The sequence below is a fragment of the Falco cherrug genome, chromosome 11 (assembly GCF_023634085.1).
Source record: "Falco cherrug isolate bFalChe1 chromosome 11, bFalChe1.pri, whole genome shotgun sequence".
In the NCBI taxonomy this organism is placed as follows: domain Eukaryota; kingdom Metazoa; phylum Chordata; class Aves; order Falconiformes; family Falconidae; genus Falco; species Falco cherrug.
This window is the reverse complement of record NC_073707.1, coordinates 32,901,382-32,916,253: the sequence shown is the minus strand read 5'-3', so window position 1 is coordinate 32,916,253 and position 14,872 is coordinate 32,901,382. Positions and strand designations below refer to the sequence as shown.

At 42.1% G+C, this 14,872-nt stretch overlaps 1 protein-coding gene across 3 annotated transcripts in view; it reads right to left on the bottom strand.

The window, feature by feature from the left end:
- GPR149 (G protein-coupled receptor 149) overlaps positions 1–14,477 on the bottom strand; it is a 33,880-nt gene extending 19,403 nt beyond the window's left edge. For all 3 annotated transcript variants that reach the window (XR_008734368.1, XR_008734369.1, XM_005440150.3), the window contains exons 1-3: positions 13,008–14,477; positions 11,771–11,963; positions 9,358–9,821 (exon numbers count right to left, since the gene is read on the bottom strand). Coding sequence is in view for 1 of the 3 variants with exons in the window: in XM_005440150.3 (XP_005440207.2) it covers positions 9,358–9,821; positions 11,771–11,963; positions 13,008–13,976 (1,626 nt within the window). In the remaining 2 variants the exon portion in view is untranslated. The remainder of the gene's footprint in view (positions 1–9,357; positions 9,822–11,770; positions 11,964–13,007) is intronic.
- Between the last annotated feature and the right edge of the window lie 395 nt (positions 14,478–14,872).

Below are 14,872 nucleotides of genomic sequence, written 5' to 3'. Positions count from 1 at the left end.
CATCCCTTGTTTCCCTGACTGACTTCAGGCAAATGAGCAGTGCAGGCCAGCTGGCATGCACTATGCCTCTGTAGTCGAGTGGCTCAGTATTAAATCAAACTCGAAATTTAGACAAAGTATGTAAATATCTATAATGAAAACAAGAAAGAATTTGAAAAACAGAGGATGTTACAAATAGTTAGCAAAACATGGCCTTGGGAGAAGAGATAGGCATGGTAAATATGTCAAGCTGGGGCATAACAAGATAAGCTCAAGGAGAACCAAATGGTTAATGAGATCGAACAGAAAATTACTTGAACTATGTGTGAACTATCCTAATTAGCATACTGAAAGATACTTCCTAGAGCAAAGTAAGTCCCTTACTAACAAAGCCCCCCTCCCCACAGAACACGATGGAAAAAATAATGCTGTACCTTTAAACGGAGACGAGGCTCCTGTTACTGAAATCGTGGAATAAAGAATTTATCAACATCAATGTGATGCAGATAAGCAGACACTTCTTTATTAACAGGCAGGTGCGCGAGTGATTGCTCTCACGATCAACGTACACCAAGTTTCAAAATCATACACCTTATATAGGACTTACTTATACATATTCATTAAGTATTCATGCATAAACATAGTATTTCCCAAAAATCATTAACATACTCTCCTCCCATATCCGATTCTGTGCAGTAAAGGTTAGAAAGGTCTAGAAATGGGTCTGGGTATTATTCGGGTAGGTGGTACATGAGTCGGTGGTCGCGATGCCCCCTGCCAGAATTACCTTTTACCTACATTCACTGTTTCTTGGCAGGTAACTACGAGTTGCTTCATTCAGCTCTCCCCAGTTCCCATTAATTCTACATTCTGACATCTCAATACACTCTCCTAGGCTACGCATAAACACTGTATCCAATCATGAAACTGTTATCTAAGTTCTAAACATTCCTACTAGGTGATTCTGACCAATCCCTTCGGCCTTGGTACGGAGGATTTCATAGTAGCTGTCGGTTGCTACACAAACACAAATTCCACTAAAATATTTCTTATAACTCTATATTCCTATTAAAATCAAATGTGGTTAATTAACTAATAGTAGATATGTAACACTCCTAAGAACCCATGAGAATTAGGTTTGACTAAATGCAATTGAAAACAATTATTCAAACTGTATGAAATGTTTTACCCTGTGTGAGTGGTGGGCTAGCTTTGTGGCTTTGCCACCTAGCACCCACCTCTGTGCAGACATGCAATAAATGGTATCTCGGTTCTGTGTGTGAGACTGGCTTTTCACACAGCAGGTAATGAACTCTGAACTCCATTTGTGGAACAGCACCTCCTTTCAGCAGACAGCACAGAAAAATACTCAGTCCTGCCAAGACTTACCTTCCCCTGAGGTACTGGAATGGTTGCTGGCATCAGACACAAAATGTACCAGCAGTTTTTCAAGTGAAAGCTTTATGCCAACTGTGACAAAGCCCCACTAAACAGAATGGAATATTTACCTGACTAAAAGCTGGGATATTTGGACATGAGGTGCTTTGGATGAGACCCACTGTTGACTAACCTCACTATTTACAATCTTTAGTAAAAAGTGCTTGGATTTTTCCCCCATTTTGATAAAGTCTGAGTTGGTAAAGCTAACCAACCCACATCTGCTTCTGATCTTCCAACTTCCAAAGCCAACCCCAGTTTATTACCTGAGCTAAGAGGTTGGTTTATTGGCAAGAGCTGTACTTTTTAACACTAGTCCAATATCACACCTCTGCTTGCTGACATGCAGACAGCAGGTCAGCCTGCAACTCTCACCCTTCATACGGTGTGTGTAGAGGCCATCAATGAGGACCACCTCTACAGTAACTGCAGGGTTGTGTGTTTAACTATGAAATCCTTATGCCTTTATCTCACTATGCGAGTCTGGTAACTTTAAAATCAGCAAAACCAAAGTCATATTCACAAGGATCCAGTTGCAAGTGTTATGGGCAGGGTTTAAATTTCAAACCACAGAGTCTTCAATGCTGGCCAATTTCCATTCAGCTGAAACTAGTTCTCTTTTGTCAAGGTGTTGACCAGGTTTTACTAAGCACACAGTTTTCACATTTTAATTCTTAATCACAGTGCAGCTGCGTGGTTTGGTCATACCAGAACACCAGACACGATTTCCAACTGTACCTGGCCTAACACTGAGAGGAGACCAGCAGTCCTAGTTCCTTTCTTAGTTCTGCATCAGAGATGCAAGGCCTTTCACTAGATCCTTACCCTTACCAAGCAGTGCAAACCACCTTCAAATGAGATGGAAATCATCACACAAAATTCAGTAAGATTTCAGCAAGTCCTTTGCCTCAGAGGTGGTTGGGGTTTTTTTTTTACTATTAAGAAGCGGTAAGCACACTGGGCCAAACAGCCCAGTATATACTGTAAGTTTGAGGGTAGCAAAATAGGAAATGTAACCTTTCTAACTGACAGAGTAGTACATATGACCATCAGCATGATGACTATAGCCATTTAACACCTCTGAATACCTCCTGCTACAGAAGCAGAACCAGGAGGAAATGTGCAAGACGGCTTTGTAGGACAGAAACATAAAGGGGCACATTTCCAGAGCACAGCCTGTGGTTCAGCCTCTTGACTTCCATTAGTGTTAATGGGAAAAACACAGCTGTGTCCCTACCCTTAGGATGCAACCCAAGAGGATACTTTTGCCTGTAAACACTGTGATTTAGTACACAGCACTGCACCCAGTATTCCCACCTCTGCCTTCTTTTCATCAGCACAGCCACTGCCATATGCTAGCTTTGCAGCAAGGCAAGATTTATGGAAGCTTTATTTTTGCGTTTATTTTCCCTGTGATGAAACGGAGGCAAAACCACAGCTATCAGGTGAAAGGGCTGAGTAAATTTACTGGAAAGTGCTGAAGAAAGAAAGGAAAAACTGGACAAGACATGGTAGGAAGGAGCTTGGGAAGAGAGTTGGAATTACCTCTTCATATACTGACACGCAGGAAGGCACGTCTATCCAAAGTTCTATAACATGTAAACCAGTATTAAAGAACTGTATGTCCTCATTAATGTGCTTTATGCTTATTATGCCATGTTGCTCCTTCCACTTGCTTCTCCGTCACAGGAAGCCACATTGTGATGTCCCCCTTCAACTGCCACCAGGTTTTGTTCTGCTGAAAGGAATGTACTGCTGCTTGCAGTACTGCTACAGTGGGGCAATGTATCAGGCTCTGGCTATGAAAAGAAAAGAAGACTAGAAGAAAGGCCAAACACAAGCCAAGAAAATTGTTGCGTTCTTTTAGGACTGTGATATAGCACACATAAAAGCATTTATAAAGGGAGTTCCAAGGATGGGTTTACTGTAGTAACCCAAGAGAACAGCTGTATCCTCCCGCTCCTTCCTAGCACCTCCTCTTGTACATGTCCTCTCTCCCACAGCACAGAAAGGCTATACCAGTCCCCACTGCCCCCACCCCATCCCCATCCCAGCTCTGGCTTCCTCTCAGCTCCAGCACTGAAGTCCTGGCAGGGAAACTCCTGAAGTCTGCCCCAGGCTCAGCCTCATCTGATCAGACATTTCTTCCTACTCCGTGCAATGGACTGCCAGCCCATACAACAAAAAAAGCAACAAGCAAACACTGCATCTCTACTGGCTTTATAGTGGCATTGGTGTTAGGCTCCTTCCAGAAGGCAAAGGCAATCCTGCCTTTAATCAGGCAAGTGGCAGGCAAAGGATGCGCTGTCAGTCAGAGCGGTATCAGCTGCTTTTTTTGCTGGACCAACTGGAGGTTGCAGTCAGCAGCAGCTTGTAGTACCACTGGGCTGTACATGTATTTTGCCCCAGCCTGACTTGGGGGAAGCTCAGCCGAGTTTATCCAGATTATGTCCAGGACAGAGCTAAAATCCACCTTCCCTCTATAACCTCAAGAGGATCCAGTACTGGCAGAGCAAGCAGATTCCCATCTCCAGTTCAGCCTGGGGTTCCTTTCCCTGGACCCTCCCAGCATGACAGCCAGCAGCCTAATGAGCCGAGGAGAACTGGGCACTGCAGAGTGCCTGCAGCTTCACACATTCCTCCTGGGCAGATGAAACATATTAGAGACATTGCAGTTCCACAGGCCTAGACCTCCAGTTTTTAGTGCCTCACAGTGTTTGTATAACATGCATCTGGGTTTCAGAAGAAACCAGTAGATTGTCAGTAACATAAAGCCACAGGGGTAGAGGAACTGCCTGTGGAATTCAGCCCACAGTATCAACTCCTAATGTAACCCAATTTTTTAAGACTGGAACTAGGATCAGCTCTCAGTGAGAGCAGCAATGTCTACAATTAGGCAAGGGACCATCCCATTTCCATGAGATTAGGTCAATTCTTTTTGATGGCAGCCTGAAAAAAACCGCAGAGAATTTTGAAGTATTGCCAGTACAGACAGAGTTTATAATAGAGTATGGCAAAATAATCCGGGGTTTTGTTGGTAAGTAGAAGGGAAAACAGTCAGCACACATGGATATTTCTGGGAATTAAAAACAGAATGGTTCGTATCGTGCTTTTGCAGTAAGTTATTTGTAGGCTGTTAAAAGCCTGAACAGCAGCCACTGCACAGTCACTAGAACTAGACAACAGCACAAGACAGGGTGAGGAACTGGAATAAATTAGTGAATGCTAAATAAATAAATAAATATTTATTGGTATATAGTAAATTAGACAGTCCTCAAAAAAGAAGGCTAATAAAAGATGGATTTTTCTTGAATTGTATTGCATTTGACCAGCACTACTTCAGTGGCTTTGGAGAGTGGTTTATGTCAGAGCAGAAATAAAGCCCTTTCACTCTAAGCTACATTCATGCATATGACTGAATTCTCTCTTTCCTGTCCCGCTTTTCTCTGCTTTTCCCCAGTTCTGAGCAAACAGAAGCAGAAAACCAATAGCTGCAAGATCTCATCACCAGTTCACTGGTAAGAACAACTTGCAAGGCAATGGAGGGCTGGTGCAATCCCTGCTACCTCTCAGAAGCAATGGGCCAAGCAAGCGCTCCACATGGAATGCAGCTGCACTGCATCTCCTGAGTAGCATCAGCATTTCAGTGTTATCAGATTAATGTATTTCACCCTCCAGATCATTGCAGATGCCTACAAAACCAGCACAACTAATTAACCAGCTTAATATAAATCAACATGCGTGCATACACACGCAGCAAATTTCTTTAATCAATGCCAATTTTATAAATTTGTGCCAGTAAAAACCTCTCTTACCGGTATGAACTCTGGAATCTGATATGGCCTTAAGGTGATTTGCAGGAGAAGTATACATCCTAGTTACATTTCCTTACATAAGCAACACTTAATAATGGGGTCTACAGAGAAAGCAGAATTTATTTCAAGTTAACAGTTTACCTTTTAATGATTTCATGGCTTTTAAAAATAATATAGAGTGACAGGCCTGTGCATTCAGACAGGTCCCTCCCTCAAACAGAACATGACCATGGGTGCACTCTTTTTTATGGGAGAAACCCTCTTTGCCTTTCCTTTCCTCTCATACCCATCCCGCTACCAAAATGGTGAGCAGACCATTCTGCACAGCCAGCTCTGACTCCTGTCACTGCCACTTGTGCCAACAGCTTCCTCAAGCCAGGTTCTGTCCCAGGTAACTTGTGCCACTTGAAGGGCTGAAGTAGTAGGTGACCTTGTAAAGCATAAACCTGGTGCCACAGGCACCCTGAGCAGGATGTGCACTGGGTTTGTTTCTGGACCACCGCATGCTCAGACTGCAGTGTTCTCCAGAATGTCACTGCTTTTCCTCCTGAGCTTTCTCAGAGAAACTTTGGGCAATTACTCTGTGACAAAACAAATCTTGTTCAAGCATGTTTTTATTTGCATGCTACATCTTGTCACCCTTTTCTCTGTCCTCTCCTGTTCAATCTGCAGAGTGGCTACGAGAAGGATTAATAAAAAAGCAGAACAGAAGGCCCTGAGAAAGCTGGTGACACCCAGCTCATTTCTGCTGACCTGTGCTGTACAGGAAGATGCCGTGGCCAGCACCAGGTGAAGACTGAGACAGTTACGTTGTGCTTCACCTTCATGGCAAAATCAGTGCTGATGCACTGATGGAAGCAGTAGGATTATACTATAAAGGGTTTACTTGTCCTGCTGGTAAGAAATACTTGTCCCCTGTGAAAAATCTGCATGCCTGGCTATCTGCTGTTTGGAGATCAGGGTGAGACTATTATACCTTTCTGGCCCTGTCCAAAATGTTCTGGTTTATTGCACTTGGCAAAGCAGGTTTTATTCAAAATGGGACACCTGTCAGCTACAGCAATGCACACTGTATCACCCATTCAGCAGCAGCAACTCTCACAATGATTTCTTTAATACCTGGCTGAAGTTGGCCATAGTTCTATCAACTGTAACTTCCATTAGCATGGTACTTTCTAGATTTGATTACTGCATTGCTCTCCATTTTGCTGCAGAAATGCAAATTATTGGGCTGTATGAGTAAAAGATTCTCTCCATGAACACAAAGGAGCACATAGGCACAACAACAGGAGGGGGAACCCCTATAACAGCATCAGAGAAATAGAGCACCCCAACCTGGCTGCTCCCAGGGCTATCATGGGTGCTCTTAAATTCAAAAGCTTTCAAACAGGTAGTACAACAGAAATTACAAAATAATTTTAATGTGAGAAAAATGCATTCTAATTTTTTATAAGACAATTCACTGTCTGTTTTGCAACAAGTACATGCAGAAGGACTGATATTATGTTTTTCTCAAGCTCTCATGCCGAGCATCTATGCCCTTTGCTATGTGGAAATTCAGCATGTAAGGACACATTTGTCACACTGCCTAAGCTGAAAATCCACGTGCAATTGCTATTCTTCCCCCTACTGTAAGTTATTACAAGTTCTGCTTATTGAAAAGAAAGCTGGAAGTACTCTAGTAAGAACATATGTATCTACTTCTGTGATCAAGCATGTATAGTCTGAAAGTAGTAACAATGAGGAACTTTTACTGTATTTGGATAATCACCCGTTTCTTTGTAAGCTTTGGTACCTTCTCCCCAGTTGGCTAGCTTAATTGACAAATTAAGCATACGTACATGGCCAATAAATTCTAGGTAAAGGCTCCTTTTTTAACAATGGTGAAAAATGGACAGTAATGAGGATACAGTGACTTTTCTCAGATACTTAGAGACTTCCAGACAGGATAAATAAAAGGGATGGGTTTCAACTTATTTAATGTTTGCCCCAAATTGATCTTTCATCCAGCACACATCTGAGAAACGCATTAAAGTTAATTTTACAATGCTTGCTGGAGTTTCATATTCTGCCCTTTTTCAGCAGCAAAGCAAATGTCAGCGCTGTGAAGCTCTGGGAACTCATGCTGAATGTCAGAAACAGTGCAATCTGTTACTCAGAAGCCTTGAACTTCTAGACCACAGAAGCCTTAATGCCTGGCAACTGCACATTGGGTTATAACTTGGGAAATGTCAGAAAAGGATGAATTGGGATTCCTTGTAATGAAAGTAGTGAAGTATGTCCAAATGTGACATATAAAGCCCCAGGGCAAACAAAGCCGTCCACGTGCAGTTGTTACAGCTGCTTCACAGAGAGGTGCTCACACCTGCTGTAATGGAAGTCACAGGTCTAGCAATTTGAAACAGCAGCCAGAAGAGATGGGAAAAGGGATTTTTTTACTTTTTTAAAACACCACCTGGAAACTACTGCAAGGAGAGCCACAGTTAAGGATGAACCTAGTGATATACTGACTTTATTAAGCAAATGCTACATGGCACACAGGAGGTTAGCACGAACTAGTAGATTAAAACCAGTTTGAGACACCATTTACTTTTGCCCACAAACACAGCAGTTCATCACTGCACACTGCAACAGAGTGAACATTTGCTTTTTCATGAAAGGGATAATCAGTTAAATTTGAAATATCAAACAAATTCCTACTTTGACTCACATGATAAACTTGTGTTTATCAGAAGGAGAGGGATTCCCTTATTTAGATATAAAATACAGCTTATACATCTTACCTATGTATGTGCCAAAGGTAGAGAGCAAGTTGATCTAGCTTTGACATCAGCCCTGCTTGGAGCAGGAGGTTGGATTAGGTGACTTTCAGAGACCCTCTCCAACCTAAAGCTTTCTGCAGCGCCTGTCCCATGGACTTAACACAAACTCTTACCCACTCCCACTGATTGTCATGGTAAATGCCAGCTGAATTCCACACTGCACCTTCCAACACTCAGTTCAGTTAACAGCCAATGTTCAAACTTTGGTTCACAATCATGAATTTGTAGGAGATAGAAAATCCTCACATTCATTGCCTGCTTAACAGACAGTTGACAAGGAATGGCTAACACTCTTTCCCTTCTTTCATTAAGAGCATTCAACCTGCAACAGTTGAGACACTTTGCCCCTTAAACAAACACTGATTATAGAAATTAAAAGTAAAGTTTTTGAAGTGGCACAGACCTTAGTCCTGCAATCTGATAACTGAAAGCAAACCCCAACTTTTATGGCAACGGTGGCTCATTCAACAGGGCACCCCTTTAGGTGAAAGGTACATAGCAAGATTGCAGCACTCTATTAATTTTAGATCGTTTTGACAGTCCCCTTCTCCCAAAATCTGAAAAGCTCTGTGGGATTCAATACAGCACACAGCAAATGTGAGAGAGCAGAATCAGAACCTCTGTGCAAAGGAATACACAAGCTGAGGTTATGGACAGATTTAACAGGTCTTTCGCCCGAAGTGCTGATGTACTAAGACTCCGACTTCACTTTCTCCTAAGAGCTCCTGAAAACTTATCTGTTTATTAGCATTTCTTCTTCCAATAACTGTCCACAATCTAAATGAAAGGGAAGAGCAATATATTATTGGGAATATTTTTGTCTGAATCTAAAAGGAATCTTTGTGCCCAGACTGAAATGTGCATTTCTCTGTGGACTTACCATTCAGATTTGATTTTGTAGTTCTCTTTTTTCCTCTACCCAAAAAGTAAGCATGACACAGAAAGTCACCAGATGCTTGGAAATACTCTTGAAAATGTAGTCTTTTGAGAGAAAATCCCTATTTGTTATGATGAATTAACAGAATTCATACTGAATTCTTACCACATACAAATCATGAAGGTGCACACAAAATAGTAATAATAATTACAACCCCATGATTAAGAAGACAAGTGAGAAATTATTGCAGGATGAGAATCTGCAAATAGGTGTGTGGTTACTAAAATATAGAATACTAAGTATGATTCTTACTAAAAATAACTACACTAACAATAGGACTAATAGTAATTTCAATTTAAGTAAAAATTATTGTTTTGTAAGGTAAATCTTAGTATCAGAAAAAAATAAGGGCAAGTTTGTATTTTACCTGCCGAGGGGTCCTCTCCGATTTACTCCTGCACCATTCCCAATCTGTGAGTTCAGGTTTATGGCTTTCCTCATGAGACAACCTCCTCTCTGGTCCTTCAGAAAAAGTCGACTGATCAAAATTTCTGACCTCCTCTCTTTCCAAGCGCGCCGGTTTGTCCGGGAAGAGGCGGTCGGTGCTGCCCCCCGCGCCGGGCTCCGTCCCGGCCGCGCCCCCGCCACCGCCCCCGCCGCCCCGGGAGCTGTCCGCCCGGGCCGTGGTGCTGAACGCCGCCCGCCCGGCCCGGGGGCGGGCATCGCTGCCTCTGCCAGGTTCTGTCGAGCTATCGCAGTCGTAGCTCACCAGGCTGTGATAGGACATCGACTGACCATCCCCATCGTGGTGGTGATGGTGTTCCTGGGATATTTTGTAGATTCCATAACCTTGCTGGAATGACAGGTTGAATTCGAAGCCCCTACGTTTCGCTAAGCAGAAAGGAAAGAAATGTCGTATTAAAAGAATAAAAATGAGATTGCATACACAATGAAAACGACATTCTAAAACTTGGAATAAATTATTTAACTACTGCTAGAAACAGACAATTTTCTATCCATAAAAAGAATAAATTGTTGAGACAAAAGACCTCTCAGTATGTTATTACACTGCCTTCTTAATAAATTCAGTAATTATGCATTCCAAAGCTAATGCATTCCCAGAAACTGGTAGACCATCTGCCATTTTCAAAACCACACAATATATGATGTTTTATGCCATACACAAAAGAAGAAAATACTTAAATGTTTTAACACTTTTTCACAGCCTGTTTCAGCTACATTCCTAAAAGTAAAAAATCGTACAAAATGATAAAACATTTCTGAAGATCTAACTAACTAACCTTCAATATCAACAGTTAAGCAAGAAAAACAGAATTCTACAATAAAAAAATAAATATTTGAAGTATTTACACAGTGAAATTTTTGTGCATTCTCTGTTCTAAACTCATTGCTTCAACTAATCTGACACAGTAACTGAGCAATTAAATATTCTCATTTGTTATTTATACCCCTTCATTATTCCTCCTGACACAAACCACCTGAGATTCTTCATCCTCCTCTTCATCTCACATTATGTAGAAATTAAAGAAGTGTTTTTTATTTAACTAATGAAATCACCTTCCCACCAAAATTTTCATGCTAAATTGTAAAATAAAAGGTATGAGGACACATTTACACAACCTATATTTCTGCTCAACAGTTTGTGTGCTTACTATGGGTGAAATTCTGACCTTAGCAGTCACTGAGTTAAAACTTGAGCATAGTCTTTAGTACGCATATCTAAAAGTCACCGATTTATTTTAAATAATTTTACAATTGCTACTTTTCTATCTGTTGTACATTTATCTCGCTAAATAGTGTCATTAAATACATCTGAAACAAACTGCCTCTTGATGAACTGCAGTCATCCTCTCCAGGAAAGTGGTTACAACAGCATCAGCCACAGCACAAGCCATTTGCACTTGAAGAATGTGTTCAAAGCAAGAGAAAGCCATGAAGGAGAATGGCTTTTCTCGAGGATTCAGGAGCTTGCTTTCTTCCTAAACATGCAGTGAACGACAAGAATTCACCCGATGATGTTAGAGGACTGTCACTCCAGAGAATGTGAAACAACACTCAGATCCTCAGAATCTGGAACGTAATTTAGCTCTTAACTTCCACCACTGGACCAGAGGAGCCTTTTAGGTCCCTTCCATCTGAACTGCTCTATTCCTCCAGCTGGTTTTACATGGAGGCCCTCAGAAAACCAGGGTTTTAGAAGATCCCAAGGTTGCCAGTGAAGGCCTGGCATCCTCTGTTACACTAAGGTAAACTTTATAAACATGCAGGGAAATATTTTTAGGCAAAAACTGCATAGGAGTCCCTCAGCTTTCAACAAGCAGAATGAACACAGTGAGATACAGGCCCCTCCCAGCAATCACATTCTTCTCTATGTGCTTTTTGGTGTCCTTGTGACAGCTGTACAAACAATAGCTTCTCTCCTTCTTATAATTTGCTTGCAATTAGCATGCTTTTTTCCCCCCACAACATGAAACAGGTTTAGCATGTTCCATGTATGTGGTTAGTAGAACTCAGATTTTAGTAAATACATCTTTTCCGGAGTAGGAGAGGAGAGAAAAACTAGGATTCAGAGTCCATTGGGCTCTGCTAAAAGATCTGACAGTAACCTGGGAAAATCAGCCAAGCTTCTGTGCCTCAGCATCCATGATTTCCATCCAGCTGTCTCACATTAATGTTACGAGTCTCACATATTGTTCTGAGTAATGTTTATGCCATTCAGGAAAATTATTTCAAGGAGTACAAAGTACTGTTACTGGCACTGACTTTCTACCTTCTTTATTGCAAGATATATTCCAGCTGCATCACCTTTCCATACTTACTTTTGAGTTCTTCTGAAGACACTGCGTATGAGTTCCTCCTGCAATTAATGATACAGCCACAGGGCAGGTGGATCCAGTGTTCTGACAGGACAAATACTGGGGTGGCTGTGGAAGCCAGCAAAGTCAGCAGGAAGCTAAGGGATTCAAATGGAAAGCTTTGAAAGCCGGTGATGTGCTGGACAACCATTTGTATCTGAAAGGCAAAGCATTTTGAAATTTAAAACTCTTCAGGTACATAAAAGAGATACTTCCAGGAATAAACAGAACATCTCACTATGAATATGACACAACTAAAGGACACAGGTTGTCATTAATATTTGTCAAGCCTAACAGTTTTGTTTCTAACAGAGTGGAGAAAACACACTGACAGAGGCTCTCCTCGTTCTGTATTTCTCAGAAAAATCCTTGCTTAAGCTAAATATAGATGCTTGAGCACTACTAAAACAAGCAACTCAGAGGAGGCTGCTAGTTCAGTCTCTCCTGCATGGTATTGAGGAACTCCAGCTCCTGATGGGGAACAGAAGCAAGAGCTTAGCACCACACCAGGCTGCACTGCGGATGCTCTGTAATGCTCTCCTTCCTTTGAGAGAATCTCAGGTGCTGAGTCTATACATATCCTGGGAAGGGGCGACAGGGTAACTGTCCCCGACCCATGTTCTGTGTACTCAACACTCCTTTCTAATTAGACACAACTATACCTGTTCTCAAATATACCAGTGCATGGACATGGACAACATTCCCTCCCCACCACGCCTCCTGCCCCAACCAATGCTATAGAGATTACAAAGATGCAAGCAAACCTCATTTTTCTAACAAACTCTTTTTTTTTTTTTTTTTTTAACCAGTCTGGCAAAGGACGTGACTCACAGCTGTGAGAAGGGGCAGAAGAGCTAGCTTAGTACAATTCACAGACCCCATAATACTGAACAAATGCTTGCCAGTATAGAAGGGTGGCAGTAAAAAAGGGTGGACTTCAGCCATCCCTGTATTCAGGTGATACAAATGATGTGATGACAGAGTAACATACTGATGAATCAGGCTCTGCCAAACCTGCTGAAAGCCAGTTAAATTCATGTAGTGACACAGACCTGCTTAAAAAGACTTTTGCTGGCACAAACTATACTATAAGGAACAATTGCAATACCTACCGTTCACCTGTTTCAATACACGGCACACCAAGTCACATCCCATTTAAATGTAAGTAAGCATTAGAAAGTAAATCAATCTGATAATTTACCATCATTGGAAGCCAGAGAATTACTTTTGTCAATGCAACAATCAGTGAGAATCGTTTCTGGGCGAAGCCCACTGCGAAGCTCCTGCTCTGTATGCTGTTCATGCAACGGGGCTCGAGTGCACTGCTTTCAGCCACACCTTTCCCCAAAACTGCCTCCGAACTGGGACTTGCATTTTGGAAATGCTTCAGGGTTTTATCCACAGGGTCCACCAGTGACACAGATGGGGTAGTAGTACTGCAGCCTGCAGGTGTCCCAGGGGTGATGTAGCCTCGAGAGATTTCCTGGTAATCAGTATGTAATAGCTGTTGCTCATCTGAGCACAACAGCTGGTAAGTTAGAGGAACAGACAGCACTGTGAGAAGGCAGAAGCACAGCGAGTAGACAGTAAATAAAAACAAGATGTAGGAACTGGCACAGTCAGTGAAGCAACCCCAGGAGGTGGGGATGTACGCGCCCCAACCACAGAGAGGCAAAATGCAGATCAGCAAACTGATGACCCAAATAGTAAGAATGGCCCATACCACACTCACTTGTTGCTTGGAAGTGCTGCAGCATATTGTCTCAGTTTTGTTGATGGTGTAGAAGTTGTAAGAAACTAGAAGACAACCTTTCAGGTTGCTAGAAATGCCCTGGAATAAATACACAAGCGCTGAGGTGGTGCACAGAGGCTGGAGGAAGACATCACTTGACCACTGGGTGAGCATGAAAATAATCACTGGCACAACACTGATCAAATCATCTATTGACAAAGAGGTCACAATCATTGAAACCGTTGTTTTGTTTTGCATTTTCAGCAGGGAAACTAGTGAATAAATGCTGCCTAGAAGTGCTGTGAATGCCATGATAAAAGTCAAGCAGAATAGAAAGACATTCAAAGTTCTCTGCTCACTAGGCTTATCCATAACGCTACGATTTTCCACGAAGAAGCTTGTCCCATTAAGTGACAAATTACTAGGCGTTGCTGACATTGTCCTTGGCAAATTTTTTCTTTACCTTCTCACTGACTCTGCAAGTTTTCACTAGCTGAAACCAGAAGTTAGTTCCACATCACAAGTTTCTTTGTCTTCCTAGACTCTCTTTTGCGGCATCTGATGAAATATTCAGGTGAAAGCACCCTTGATAACCAGAAAAAGTCATGCCCTACAAAAATCAGGCAACAACAAGTATCAAAGGTGCTGAAAAAAATGCAGTTCTTCAAAATCCTTTCAGTACTGGAAGATGGTTAATTTAGGTTCTTCAGGTAATAACATGCCATTCACTTTTGACAGATATCAGGCAATGTGCCTTACTCACAAGTTCAGTTGAAAGGAAGGCAGAATATCAGGTATATCCAAGCTCTAGTAGCTCAGGAAGAAACATAGTAGAAAGGAGAGGCTGTTGGATTCACCCTGCACTGTTCTGAGCTGCAGGAGGGAGGAGTCAGATGCAAGCAGGATAGCAGAGAGGAAGGGAGTATCTTCTCAGACAGAGCTGAGCTGCCTCTTAGCTGGATCAGAAGACTGAAGCAGTGTCCCTGTTAAGCCACACCTCCAATGCTGACACTGAAATCCAATGCAAATACTCAGATCTGATGTCAGCTGTAAATGTCATTCCCATAAAGCCCACGGCTGCTCCAGGGCTGTGCATCATGAGCTAGAGTGCTGCTTTTATTTTTTTGCACTTCTGTACTCCAAGCTTAGCAAGGGGAAAAGCCACAGGCACCTTTTATGAAGCTGAAACAGAATGGATGTGTCTGCTCTGCCTGCCTTCTTGTATTCCTGCTCCCACTGCAAGTGTGAGTGTGTACGTGCATACACTGCACACGGATGCTAACTCTTTAGTAACTTAGTGACAACCTTTCATTAATGGCAGGTAAGTGCCATGC